We start from the raw sequence: 15058 nt of genomic DNA, 5'->3' as shown, positions 1-15058 counted from the left end.
GTTGGATGAATAGGTGCGATATGAAATCACATGTATAACGTATGGTATTCCACAGGGTTCAATTCTTCAGCCTCTGCTGTTTTCATTGTATCTGCTGCCCCTGGGTTCCATCTTAAGAAAACAGCGGTGGTTGTTTTTAAATTGCTCTATAAATATATAAATATAGACTTGAGTGATGGAAGTCAGCGTCCTAACTGCATGATTTGCAATGCCAAGTTGAGCAATTCTAGTCCAGCACGACTAGCGAGCTAGCCTTACGCCATATGGAGATGGGGAATTTAAGAACAAAACACATTCTGAGTTCAAGGGGAAAAGGCTACTTTCCCACTTCGTTTGGTTCACCAGTAAACCCTATAATTATGAATTGAATTTAAAAAAAAAATCATATTTAATTTTTCAATAAAGAAGGCTTTGGTGAATGCGCATTGGAAACTGATGAGGTTCAGTACATCCAACAAGGTTGCAGCTTAGCAGCTGGTCATGTGTCCTCCAACAAAATAACAGAGCCACAGCACACAAATGAAACTCCCACAAAACATGGGACTATTCTGAAGTGGCCTTCAATGAATCCCGATTTAAATCCTATTAAACATCTGCGGAAGGAGCTGAAATGTGCAGTTGTGTCGTCAAATGGGAGGCAGCTGGAGCAACAGGTGCACAAGTCACATTGAGAGTCACACAACTCATTTGATTTTAAGCTCTCATCTTCTGTCCTGCCAGTTTGAGCTTTTGAAGCGAGGGCGACGTTACAGAGCTCCTCTGGTTTACGGCACTTTTAAAGAAATTATTTCTATCAAAAGCTATCGCAATCTTGAATTTACTAAAGTGACCAATTCGCATTTACTGTATGCCCTGAACTGCTCTTCGTTATTGTTTTACTAACGTGAGCCAAAGACCATTTTACAACTTGTTATTTGCCGGATTAAAAAGTTGAATTGTTCTCTTGACCTGCCATGATGCAAACTCTTGATGATTTTGTGCGCTTGGCGTAAAAACTGGTGCAACTTAATTTTCGCTTCAGAGATCAAAGTCAAGTTTACTGTGTTTGGAATTTGGCAGATCGCCTTGCACCTGGCTGGATGTTCCGCTGGACTGAAGGTGTTTTCTATTGATCGATGCACCTGACAATATGGTGACAAAAATTAGACTACACTTTAGACCAAGTGAAACCAGGTCTAAGTTGTGTCGCAGATGGTATAACGCGATTTTTGGTGGATTTGATCCAGGTGCAGGCATGCATGCGCTCCGCTTATTTTGTGGTGGGTGTCATCGTGTTTCATTCATAAATTAGATGACAACAGCGTGCATGAAACATACTGAATCCTTGTAGAAATTAATTAACTAACTACATTCATATTTTTCTTCTCCCCACTTTGCATCTCTTTTGCTGCGGAAGACTCCACAAAGTGGCGCACATTTCTGTATGAACGCCAATGATTGGCCATTTCATATTAGAAAACTATTTCAAGTACATATTTTTGTGTGAGGGGCGGTTATAACCTCAGACATGAATCACAGGAAAACCAATGGCCAAATCTCACTTTTCATTCGTTTACAGCCATGCGGCTCGGAATGCGGCAAACTTCATGCACATGCCAGAAACTGCCGCTGATTGAATGCAACTGCCAACTAACTAACTCTGTGACAGTGCAGTCAATCTGGTGATGTGTTTGAGTTCGGGACTAGCTTAAGATTGCAGCGGAAGATGATCGTCTGCAGCTGGGTCCCTGTGATCCAGCACACTTATCTCTAAATCTGGATGGAAACACACGCATGGGGGGGGGGGGGGGGGATTAAGGGGTGTTCGAAGAAGAGGGGTAAGAGGACAAGAGACATGACAAAACCACAAAGGCTCAATCCCTAATGTTTGTAACTTCATTTAAGTTGGCTATATACACATGTACAGTATATTAATATATTTGATTATCTTGGTCACTTTCAATGTATGCTAGGTTGTGTGCTGGTTTTCCTTGCCATTCATGAGAAAGTTGAGTTATTTGAAGGCCTTGCCTTCACCCAAGTATTCTTTTTTGGGAGACTTTTTAGGCTGCCTCAAAGCAGTCTCAGAATGTGAAAACATTGAACTGAGTCTACTGTACTTGTCCATTTGTATAATACATGATATCACTGGCAGCCAAGCACGGCACAATCCAATCTGTGCACGTTCAAAATTAACTTTTCAAGAGGTTCTCCTGTCTATCCACTCCGTGACATTGGGACGATCTACATTAACATCATTTAGCAAAGGTGAATTCACCTCCTGATCTCACTTAATGGGGTTGAAACAGGTTAATTGTGCTACATATCAAAGAAGTGTGATGTGTCGTGCATTTCTTTTGCTCTCTTAGCCTTCTGTTATTGGCAGTTATAGATAGCGGTTATCACCTCTCTGAAGATGATTGCATTGTAATTTCCCACAGCGGTCTCTGATGTGCACGCAGTCAGTTCATTTTGGATGTTTTCACACAAAAGATGAGATGCCATTGATAAAAATTTTTTTTTTAAAAGATCATGAAAGCTTCTTTTTTTTTGTTGAAGCGATATAGTGTCCTTCTGCCTGGACATTCACAAAGAAATACCTTCTTTCAGCATCAAAGGGGAGCTAGATTGGTCTTAGATTGACTGCCGCTGTGATTTTCACGAAGGACAGCTCATAAATGCATTTGTACACGATGGATACATATATCGGGACACCTACAGGAAGCATAAATGCTCAACATTTGTCATACTGGGTGAGAGGTGGAGTACATCCTGGACTGGTTGCTGGGCCAGTCGGCTAATTGCAGACAAGCAAACATAGGTGGGAATAATAAAGATTTAAGGGAAACCAGGAGCTCTGTTATCCGATGCTAAACCAAGTTATAAGAGCCTACTTTGTAAGTAGTGGCTTGGGGGTGCTATACCCTCGTCAGAAATCTATGCAGCCCCAGTAAAGCCCCTCCAGCATTGTAGTTTACATTTAAAAAGAAATCTTTATGAAATATTTTGCCAAATTCATTTAAAACTCTTTTTACTCCATTTTCTCCTTTTACTGAACACACTCATACCGTTTATCATTCTTTTGGTGGAAAAAGGAGAAAGAAATACAGAGAGCAACTTGTAAAGTGAAGTGATGAAAATCGATTATTTTCTCAGCATCCCACCCCACATATTGTTCAAGTCCCAGTAGGAAAAAAATCCTGGCGGCGTGCCTGGATGCAGACGGCTCTCCCTTTACTTGAATATCAGGATCAGCCTGAACGGAATATTTTTGTGTGCACACAAGGTGTCGCTGTTACCACGTAGTAAAAAAAACAACAACAAAAAACGCAGGCACGCCACTGCTCCTAAATGTAGCTTCAAGCAAAATGAGCCAAGTATGGAAAAATAAACATGAGATTAGCACAAATTCACTCTCACTTGCCTCTTAAAATTGATTCCATTCCCAGGGTTCCCACCTCTTAAGGCTTAAATGATTGTGTATTTATATGCCTTCCCGTGGTGCCGAGCTGAGAGTGCAGTCTGATGGATGTGTTGTCAGCATCACATTTAAGTGGAGTAAGCAACTAACACACACAACTTTGTCATTAATAATTCACAAGTGATCCAGATAATTGGTGGATTTCAGATTATTATGTTGCTTCCTTAGCAAAGCATATGAGTTAATTACTGATTTTGAATGCATTTTTTTAACTGGCCCCATTGTTAAAAAATTTTTTTTAACGGAATATTTTCTATAATGTTAATAAAAATTACAAAAAAAAATTTTAAAGCACAAACGCACTGCCACAAGCCCTTTTGCTCCGTTAATCAATCGACAACAAATTAACAAAATATTCTACTTTTCTATAAAGTTCATAAAATAAAATTTAAAAAATAATAATAATAATCGTGCAAATACAACAATTTACCAAACTATTCTACTCTTCTTAAACGTTATAAAAAATAAAATAAAAATAAAAAGACAAAAAAAAGTTATTTAAAAAAATATATATAAATAAAAAGGGAAGCTCAAACGCTCAGCTCTACTCATGCTCCCAAAACTGTCAGGGATTGAGGTGCCGATGGACTTCAAACATAACTGATTTTGGACTGTGAAGTAACAGCATTAATTGTCCCAAAAGCTACCTGTATCAACAAGCCTCAAAAGTGACAGTAGGCCACCATCGGTTACAGTGAAATAAATGCTGCTTAATTAATGCATTATTTTTTTTGAATAAACAGAGGCTCTTTCATTGGTTCCGAGTTTTGAGGTTACGAACGGTGCGCAGTGAATGTTTCTCGTTAAGGGTTGCTTATGGATGCTTATCAATTACAGCAATTACGACATCATGCATTCATGTAGGTTAGACGACGCATTCCGATTACGCATTACGTCGCGCAGTACAGGCTACAGGAATGGAACTCCGTTGCAGACCGAGGACGGAGGACCCCTTTTATTATGATGATAATAATCTATTATCATTATACAGGTAAAGTTAAGAAGATATATAGGCCCACTATAACGTTGTCACACGAGGAAAATGAGTGCGAGATGTTATTAAAGCATTATTGATAAATGAAAGCAACAGTTTTAACTATGTGCTATGTGTGTAGAGAGGGAGAGAGAGAGCGGGGGGGGGGGGGGGGGGGGGGTGTTGGGAGAGGGGATTGGTTTCTCCATCGGCGCGCCACTTGATGATTGCGCTGCACATCGAAGACTGAACAAGCAGCGACCAACCTCACGCCAGGAGTGTGAAAGCGTCCCTTTTCGTTTTGCTTGATTTCCGACGCTGCGTGGAGGATTACAACTTCCCGCTGTGTCCCTCTTCTTGTGAGTGAAGACACAGGTGGTGCTTACGTGTGTCCCATCCTACCCGAGCTGCGTTTTCTCCACATCTGCGCGCAGATTAATATGCTCTTCATCCATTTATTTCACAGCATTACTCCTTCCCTCAGAAACCATGGGTAAGTGAATGGCGTTTACATGGACGGTATTTTATATAGGCATAATTCCTTGAACTGATTTGATGTGGATTTTTCTCAGTGACATTTTCTTCTACAATACATCAACCGTGACTGCTATTGATTTTAATGATGTTCTCCATCCGTAAACTACCTCCAAATAGTTCATGTCAGGCTGTTATAAATTCTTCATGAAGCAGGTCTGCACATCACACGTTTTCTCACTTCAACATCCAGCATTTAAAGGATAAAGAAGTTTCTGTCTTTACTTATTTAAATGTCTTTGAGCACAAATTCTCTAAAAGCAAGGCGCTGTTTTGATTGCTTGTGCCCCACTTCACTCCCCCAACAGGTTCTGTGATGTTGGGCTGGAGGTTTTCATGTGTTCTGGTGCAGGCGGCTGTCTGGCTGCTACTCAGCAAGGGGGAGAGGATGTGCCCTGCGAGTTGTCGCTGCGAAGGCAAGCTCGTCTACTGCGAATCAGGCATTTTCCAAGACATTCCGGAGAATATCACCACGGGATGCCAAGGTCTGTCTCTGCGCTATAACAACCTGCTGGTGCTGATGCCCTACCAGTTTGCTCATCTCAATCAGCTCGTCTGGCTCTATTTGGACCACAATTCCATCAGCGCTGTGGATGTGTTAGCCTTCCACGGCGTGCGGAGGCTCAAAGAACTCATCATCAGCTCGAATAAAATAAGCCACCTGCACAACAATACGTTCAGCGCCATTCCAAACCTGCGGAATTTGGATCTATCCTACAACAAGCTCCAGTCCCTGCAGCCGGGACATTTGTTCGGCCTGCGCAAGCTCCAGAATCTTCACCTTCGATCCAATGGACTAAAGCAGATTATCGTCCGCACCTTTCTGGAATGCCGCAGCCTTGAGTTTCTGGATTTGGGATACAACCGGCTGCGGAGCCTCACCCGCACAACCTTTTTGGGACTGTTTAGGCTCAAAGAGCTTCATTTAGAGCACAATCAATTTTCTCGGATTAATTTCTACATTTTCCCACGCCTCACCAACCTGCAGGCTCTTTATTTGCAATGGAACCGCATACGAGCCGTCACGCAAGGTGCGCCTTGGACCTGGCTTAAATTGCAGAAACTGGACCTTTCGGGGAATGAAATCCAAACCTTGGACCCTTTGGTTTTCCAGTCAATGCCAAATTTGCAAACGCTCAATCTGGAATCCAACAAGCTCAGGAGTGTGTCGGTGGAAGCCGTGTCGGCGTGGGCGTCGGTGACCAACATCGGCCTGGCCGGGAACGCCTGGGACTGCAGACCGAGCATCTGCCCGCTCATGGCGTGGCTCAGAACCTTGAGGGACGCCAAAGACATCAGCATGATATGCAGCAGTCCCAAGTCTACGCAGGGAGAGAGGGTTCTAGACGCTGTGGGGAATTATTCCACCTGTGTGGACATAACGTCTAACGTGAGTACTCCTGCTCCGGTTGGATTGACTTTAAGCCCCTTTGTGAACGCCACATCTCACAGTTCCTTCCATGGTGGCACGCAGCTGGCTCACGGTGAGTCTCCTGCGCAGACCTCGCCGCCTTCAGCCATCTGGCCTAACAGCACAGACAGGCATACTGCGAAGCCCACATCGGCGGGACCATCACCGCCTCCCTCCCCTGACCCTTCAACCTCATCCTTCCCAGAGACGCCGTTTGAACATATGGCTTTCCATAAAATCATCGCGGGCACTGTCGCCCTCTTTTTGTCAGTGTCATTGATCCTGCTGGTTATTTACGTTTCGTGGAGGCACTACCCCAACACCATGAGGCAACTGCAGCAGCACTCAGTCAAACATAAGCGCAGGAAAAAAGGCCGCAAGCAGGAGCAGGATCTTAACTCCCAGTTGCAAGAGTACTATCTGAGCTACCATTCCAATTCGGAGACCATGGATTCGCTGGCGAATGAGGCAAGGCCGTGCACGTGCACCATTTCCGGATCAATAGAATGCGAAGTATAGAGTTTCACTCGTCTTCATGAGATTAGAAGTGACATTTCTTGGCAAATCTATCAGCAGATAAGTAATAATTTTTTTTTTTTAATAAATCATGTTCCTCTCCACTGCATTGAAGGAATTGTTGGGGAAGCGCGTCAAATATATCCGTGCGGACAGAGCAGAGCGCAGAGATATTTTTGGAGCTCATTATTACCGTGACTGTCACGGGAGCCGCGACATGGAAACGTCTGCCAGGTTACCTGTCCATGACCCAATCTGCAAACTGACCACAAGTCAGCTGTGTCGATAGTCACATTGTACATTACACCGTCTGTAAAGCAACAGAGACAGTTTTTTACTTGCCTGTTTATATCATGTTAATTATATGTCAAATGTGAGGTTATATGCGAGAATCTTTCTGTATTTGAATGTGTACAGTGTGTGTGCTAAGAAGATGAGTTTATGACATCGATTTAAGAGTTCCAGGCAGATAAATATGGTCAGTTTTAATACTTAGCTATTTTACTCCTCGTCCTACCAGTGCATTAGTTACAAATATAATTGCCACATCAAGTTGGGAAACCAACCCACACTCGTCGCATCTTCTGTATGGATGATACTCATTTAGTCGGAAGTGAATTTTAAAGTGGAAGGTAACTTAATTAACTAATTAATTTATTTATTTATTTATTTATTTATTTTCAATATGCCCCCTCACTTGTCCATACATTCTGATTAACTCTTACTGCCAAACGTTATCCAAAAAGACAACCCCTAGGCCGATTTTGAGCATTTTTACTCATCTTTCAAGACAAACAGATTATTATGTGCCATGACTATGTAAACATGGCAGATATCATATGAGAGATTGGATTCCATTCTCTCATTAGAGAAAAAAAAAGTATGATTCTACCTGATTCAATTCTTTAGCAATCACCATTTGAAAATAGGTAATTTGAGTGAAACCAAGCTATAATGGAAAAAAAGAAGGTGAAAACGAGCTTTTTATGAAAAGATACATTTTCTGCACAACAGTGACTTTGACACTAATATTTTTTGTTTAGTGACGCTCTGTGAATAAGCGAAGTGCGCATCGCGGAAGCGCGGTGCATTATGGGTAGGCCAGCTGATAGCTTGCTACCAACTTGTCATTGAAAACTAGTGGAGTCTAACAGGGGAAGCGCTGTTTTTTTTATTGAATCTATTTTAAACATGGTTAGCATGTCGTTACTGACTACCCTCTGCCGGGACACGACAGTTACGTCGATTTAAGTGCTTATTATTTGACTGAATGTGCGTACTTTACCGGGAGTTTGACCGAGGACACCGGGACGCGATCAAGAGACGGGTAGGAGCTTTCTTTACTGAAAGGGTCAATTGGGGCTAGAAGCAGGTTCTTAAATGACCGTCACTCCATTAGTTTGGTTACACGTGCGTCCGCTAGCAAGCTTCGTGATGCTTCCGTCTGCTCCTTTGCTTTCAGGATATTGACAAAATAAATGTGTTTAAGAAAAATCTATTTTAGCTTCTATACCTCCGTTTGGATCTTTCTTTTCTGTCTGGAAACTGGAACGAGTGAACGAGGTTTACAAGCGTACACTTCCGTCTTCTTGGTAGCAAGTTTTTTTTTTTACTTGATTTTCACGCATGCGCATATGTAATGCACACTTCGCTTATTAGATTTAATGTGACAAACGCTTTGGTCATTCACGAGTCACGACATCCTAAGGTCCGCCATGTTGTGATGTAATTTAATTTTTTTTTCATCCACGGGATCCCATTGAGAAGAAAACACAATGCTGCCATCTGCTGGCCATAACTACTTGGTGTTTTTAATTGTTTCATCTTATTCATGAAACCAGAGCTTCCCAAGACGTTGTGCTGCTCATTGGGGGAAAAAAAACCCCGTAGTTGACGGCAATTAACGTTGATGGCAGGACACGTTAGGATTTCCGTTAAGGTTAATTAACGTTGACGGCAGGAAAAGAGTTAATACTGCATTTGTGTAATATAACCTAAGCGGAAAAGTCCTCCCATTTTTATCCATCTTAGGGGTCGGCCATTTAGCCATTTGTCGACTAAAAATGACATCACAGTGGCTCGGGGCTCAGGTAATGACCAATCACGGCTCACCTGGTTTCTGAGTTTGGTCATGTGATGTTGGCGAGATGGTCATTACCAAGCAACTGTGATGTTATTTTCTGTCGACAGCAAGTGGCAAAATGGCCACCCCGTGAGATGGATTAAAAGCAGTGGATTTTGCTGCTTTTAGTCATACTCCACGAACACAATATAATATGTGAAGGCACATACAACATAATGTCCAAATGTTTGGGTTGACTTCCCCTTTTACATTTTGTTTAGGAACAAAATTATTACGACTGTTTAATTTTGTAAACCAATGATTTTTTACCACAGTTTGATCAATAACAAAATATTAGGAACAGCACTTGGAATGATGAAATACTGTGCAACGTCATTGCCAACGACAAAGCCTATAATACAAATATTGAAATGGGTACTTCTATGTATTGTTATCATCAGCTCCTGTATCGGAGCTCATTATAGTGTGCAATTGATCATAAAGTTGCTGCGTATTCGTTATGACAAATGTGACATTGATTATGCATTGTTTGTGTACAAATATGGTTACGAGGCATTGTGGAGATGATGACTGTAATTAAAGGAAACACTGACGGTGAAAATGTGAGCCGGTAAAGGAAAGGAAAGGAAACAGGCTTTATTTCTGCAGAGTTACACATTTCACGGGATGTGAAGGCGCATATAAAATTGATGGCATATTTTTCCATTTTCCCATTTTCCATCCTCTTTTGTGACTCCTCTCTTGACTTTAATAACACTGACAACAGTATTAACGGAATGTGGGTCACTGGTGTTGAAACAAACTGGTTTATAGAGACAGGACTTCCAAAGTCTATTTCTTCGGCAAAAATAAAAAGACATAACAGGAAAAGGAGATTTGAGGCAGGCCGCATGGGGATTGTGGCCGCTATGGGTCAAGTATGTTATGCTGTTAGGACGACATGATCTGCCTTCATCTGTCTTCTTCCTCTGCTTTCCTTCCTCCTCCGTTTCTCCGTTTCCTTGAACACTGAAGACAACCTGCACAGGGGACACGTGGGCATGTGTTGAGTCATGACTCGGGATTAATGGATGCTCTAGCATGTGAAGTCTATAAAAAGGAGATATGTTCACCCTGTGTGAGCCACGACGTGTACAATTAATCACTTTACTACAGATGTTGCTTTTAATCCCAGCTGTCATGCATGTCTGTTGTTGTTGTTTTCCGTTTGTGAAGAAGGTCCACGGTTTCTGATAAGTCCAAATGTTTGTTTTGATTAATAATGCTTAGTTATTGACTGATGCTTGCATTTATTATGATGAATTTCTTTCAAAGACCAGTGGGAGCGTTTCCAAATGGGCAAAAACAAAAAGAAAATACCAAGAACAGTATAAATGATTTGTTGACGCAAGTTTGACAGATATTGTAATTACACTCTGATTTGTCATATAATGACTGATGAAAAGCAATTTTCCCATGTTTTTGTGCTGTGTGTAGCCAGGAGAAGAATGCTGATTAGAGAGTTGTGGTCTGCATCTTGCAGACCATTATCGGGGTTATTTGTTTGGGTGAAATATTGCAGCAGTGCACAGTATTGACTGCGCAACAACAAGGTACAAATACAGCCACGCTCTATGTGCAAAATCAGGGAGGAAAAAGTCTATATGTTGTCAGATACCTGAAATAGAAAATGTCCTTGAGTTGATGGAGGCTTCTTAGAGCAGACAGCAAAAACAAGCAGAGGACGAGGAAAAAGAGAATTGCAAAAATCCTGCCGGCAAACGTCCAGAAAAATGATTGCTTTCCTCTGTGTTCCTGTAAAGTCAAACTGTGAGGGGCCAGCGCTCGCTTGGCAGGCGTGAAATTTTGATTTACATCTGTCACTGCACATTCTTTTTCAAGCAGAACATCCGTGCAACGTTATCCTTGTGTTTGCCAAAGGTTAGAGCCTAATTTAGAAGGTAAAAAGAAGCCAATATGGCAGCAGTGACATCCCATTAAAGATGCGGCTGTAGGTTTTATTGTCATTGCTTTATTTTCCGTTATATGAGGTAAAAAAAAAAAAAAAAAAAATCAATAGCAATTTACAACTGAACGACCTTCTTTGCAGTCTTGTACGAGTTACAATCAATGTATTTTCATGGAAATGTGGTATGTATTGCACTCTGCCTCTTAAAAAAATGTCCCCATTCAAAGGGAATTACATTTGGAAGTATGTGAAATCTAATGTTGCATAGAAACATTAGCTATGGAAGAGGGCAACATTTTAACAGACTGGATCCAGCCTACATTTCATGTGAATTTTCATCAGGTTCCAGTAATAAAGTTTTACACCCTGCCTAATGCTTTTTTACTTTCCTTTTTTAAATATCAAATCTGTTTCGTTATGCTTTGGAAACAATTCTCCCCCTAAGAAATAATGGAAATATGGGTGGGGTGGTGGGGTGGGGGAGGGGAGGGGTGTCTGTATGGTCAACTTGTGGCTATTATTGTATCTCTATTAATTCTAGAGGGCATTTGAAATAACATTCTTGCATTCATCTCTTAAAAATAATATCGGCTACAGTCAGTTTTAACTTGAAACTGGAAAGTTGTTCATCGTTGAAAAAATATACAGTAGATATTTTCAAGTGTCAAAAAAGTTTAGAACTGTAAACTTCCTAAATTACGATAACTAGTGACAACTCATGGTGAAACTTCTTTCTTACATTATTATTATTTTCTTAACACAGAGGGCTCTATATTCAAAGAGGGCTCATCTTGGTTCGAGTGTGCCAAGGGTGTTTCCCTTGACATGTACTGGCCGCACTTGACAACTTGGAGGCTGAAAGTCGAGTAAATATATTGCCTGCTGGAACCACGTCGAACTGATGGTGCAAGCACTGTAATGGGACTTTGGTGAATTTGATCTTGGCACAGGCAGACAGATTTTGCGCTCTGCTGACATGTGTGGTGAATGCCATCATATTTTATTCATAAATATGACAACATCATGCATAGAGCCCTCTCTCACTGAATTATTGTGGAAATCAATTTGTTTAACACATTTTAATTTATTATTATTATTATTATTATTATTATTATTATTATTATTATTATCCGCATGCAATTCCTTATAAATGCAACTGGCCATGTTAAGGACTATGCGTCTCATGCAGTTATTTTAAAGTGAATGAAATGAGCCACTTCGACGCTCATAATGGCACAAAATGCCGATTTTTAACTGCGCTAAGCCGCATCTGCGAAAATACCTAAATATTTGATAGAGAGCTTGCGCTGGCCGCCATAATAGACTCCCACTTGTCCATTGTTTTGGTTGATTATATTGCACATTGGCTATCATTTCTTGAGAGTCAAGCCATGTGAAGATGACTTTTCATTAGTCTGTGTGGATCCAGAGGGCGTGCATAAGTGGCATGGTTTGAATTTCAGGGCTGGGAAATCCAGGGTCCAGAAAGTAAAAACCCTGCCACAGATTGGCTTTAGCCACAAGTGCTTCCACTCAACTGGCGCTTAAATTAGCTCGTCTCCACCTGTCGATTAGAAGCACCTGTGGCTAAAACCAAACTATTTCAGGCTTTTTACTTTCTGGAACTAGATTCTCTAACCCTTAACAATGCGGGTTGCAGTCAACCTACTAGCCTGGCTAGCATTAGTCCCAAGTAGCCTGCTAAACACATCGCACACACCATTACGCTAAGAAGACCAGCCACAGTAGTGTGTCCACCTGGAGCCAGAGCACTCGTCATCTAAGATAGCCCCAGAGTCCTGGCATGCAGTAGGAACAATGTTCCCTCTAATTTTACGTTCGTCTTAACATTCACACAAACTCCCTGAGCCATTCCTTGAACCACGATGAGCAACATGCATACGTTGGTCAAGCCAGTATCACACCTGTCCAAAACCTGAGATCATAATAAGTTATGCAATGTAGGTATAGTATATTACAATAAATGAATCCACCTATATATCAAAATAAAGGATATCAGTGGATAAAGATTTTTACCATGAATAAAATGAGTCAATTAAGGATTACGGATTGCATGTCACTTTTTGTACCATGAAACGGCACAAATTGACTTGAATTGTCCAGAAGTCAATGTAAGTAAATGGGAATTTTGTAATTTTGTAATTTTTTATATCAATTATGTCTTCAATGTTTGCCAATTTATAATAAAAAATATATTAATAGTGACACGAATGACGCTTTTCAACAACAATATGTGAGTATAAAAATGATTGAAAAGATCAACTACATCAAATGTTGCATAATGGTATTAATAATTACTTTTAAAGTGTTGGCATGATTCAGGGTTTTAAGGACTTAATTAAGCCCAGTAAATATGAGTTTTCTCAAATTCACATTCCTTAGGTTAGATGATGCTAAACATAAGATTCAAAGACTTTGTTGGTAAACAGTAGTATCATTTAAGATATCAGATTATTATAACATGTTTAAAAAGCAAGGCAAAGTGGCCAATTTTGTTAAAAATGAGCAAAAAGTACAGGGGGCAGGGGTCTGGTCTAAACACACTAATGTGCTCATTTGTAGATTGATGATTTATGATTTTAAGTTATTTACTCTTTATATATATAATATGACATGACCTTCCTATCTTGCTTATTAGTTGGCCTACCTAATGTCCAACCCGAGCTTTACATTTACAACAGGCTGGTCTTTTAATGACTCAGAGATCTGAAAAGTCATCATCAGGTTCTCGAGCACCCTCTGTGTGCGCTCCAATACTCTGGATCGCCCGGCCACAGAATTCAGAACAGCTGTCTCTGTTGGAAGTCTCCACTTAAAGCTCATTTCTACACTCTTGTTTAAAAAAATAAATAATCACATTTAGTCTATTCTCTCCCCAAAAAGGGTTTTCTGGGCGTTTTTCTTTGCCCAACTGAAGGGTTTAGACCAAAGAATCTCATCCACCTCTGCCAACTGTGAGCTTGTGTAGCCCTTTGAGACACTTTTGTGATTCAGGGTCATAAGTAAACTTGGGTGATGTTTACTTTTCCTGTAATTGCCACTTTTGTGTTCTGCTCTTCTTACGTCAATATTAGCCAAGGTTGTCATCAGTTGCTGTATTAAAACTCTTGAGCGGTTTTTGGTGAGCTAACAAATACACGCACGCACATACACATTCTCACCCACATACAAAAAAATATATATATAAAAAAAGAAGAAAAAAAAAGATAAAAAAAGAGAAATGATGATGACATTACCGAATGAACAATACTGAGCTCTTTTAGAAAAAATAAAATAAATAAATAAATAAATAAACTCTTGAGCGGATGTCGATGCCTGCCATGTTTCTTTGCGAAGAAAAATTGAATGGTCTCCTTGGCAGACAGATAACATGCTGCACATACATTATCGTCGGCTGCGACTCGGACAGAATCTGCTGTTGAATTTTACATTCAATTTATGGCACACAAATATCAGACCTTGACAAAAGTGTCCTGATTTTTGAGCCCATGGTGATATATAGAGCGCACACACAATGCAATATTTTAAATTTTTATAGTGTGTCAAGTGTGTCCGCTGGAGAGAAGGCCGGGTTGGAGGAAAGATCAAGGATTGATCGCAGCAACAACGATGGCTGAAAGTTTGTTGGAAAAAACTTTGAACAACTGTTTCTAGTACTGCGCAATTGAAACACCAAAGCAAGTGAATAAATATGCTTTGCTTAACTAATATCTTGTATCACCCACCAGCACTTGTAAACTGATTCGGACATTAGCAATACTGTGCTAAACTGCTTATCCTGACTTGGGCCACATAGCGCTGGACCTATCTCAGCCAGTGGTGGAGCTACCATGGTGGTGTCAGAGGTGGCCATGGCCACCCCTTGTCAGTCTCTGGCCACCCCACTGACAACCCCCACATCTAGTAGAATATTGTTGACATCTGTGATTTTTCTGCTATTTTGATAGGAATGCAGGATTCTTAGTCGCTTTTTTTTACTCTGCCGCAAGTTATTTATTTGATTAACTGTATATTTATCAAATCAACATAATTGGCCTGAATGTAAGCTCTAAAACAGTGGTAGGGAGCCACCGTCCTGCCTGTTTTCCGTGTCTCTCTCCACCAACACACCG

At 40.8% G+C, this 15058-nt stretch overlaps 1 protein-coding gene across 1 annotated transcript; it reads left to right on the top strand.

Moving 5' to 3' along the window:
- The first annotated feature begins 4672 nt into the window (after positions 1-4672).
- lrrtm4l2 (leucine rich repeat transmembrane neuronal 4 like 2) lies at positions 4673-11357 on the top strand. Its single transcript, XM_086076977.1, has 2 exons — positions 4673-4926; positions 5276-11357. The coding sequence occupies exons 1-2, from the start codon at positions 4923-4925 to the stop codon at positions 6895-6897; spliced, it is 1626 nt and encodes a 541-aa protein (XP_085933103.1). The 5' UTR covers positions 4673-4922; the 3' UTR covers positions 6898-11357.
- Positions 11358-15058: the final 3701 nt, after the last annotated feature.

This window comes from Leptonotus elevatus, chromosome 5, assembly GCF_054856555.1.
Source record: "Leptonotus elevatus isolate MCC_2025b chromosome 5, RoL_Lele_1.0, whole genome shotgun sequence".
Classification (NCBI taxonomy): Eukaryota; Metazoa; Chordata; class Actinopteri; order Syngnathiformes; family Syngnathidae; genus Leptonotus; species Leptonotus elevatus.
The sequence above is the reverse complement of the archived record's forward strand: the minus strand, read 5'-3'. Positions and strand labels throughout refer to the sequence as shown.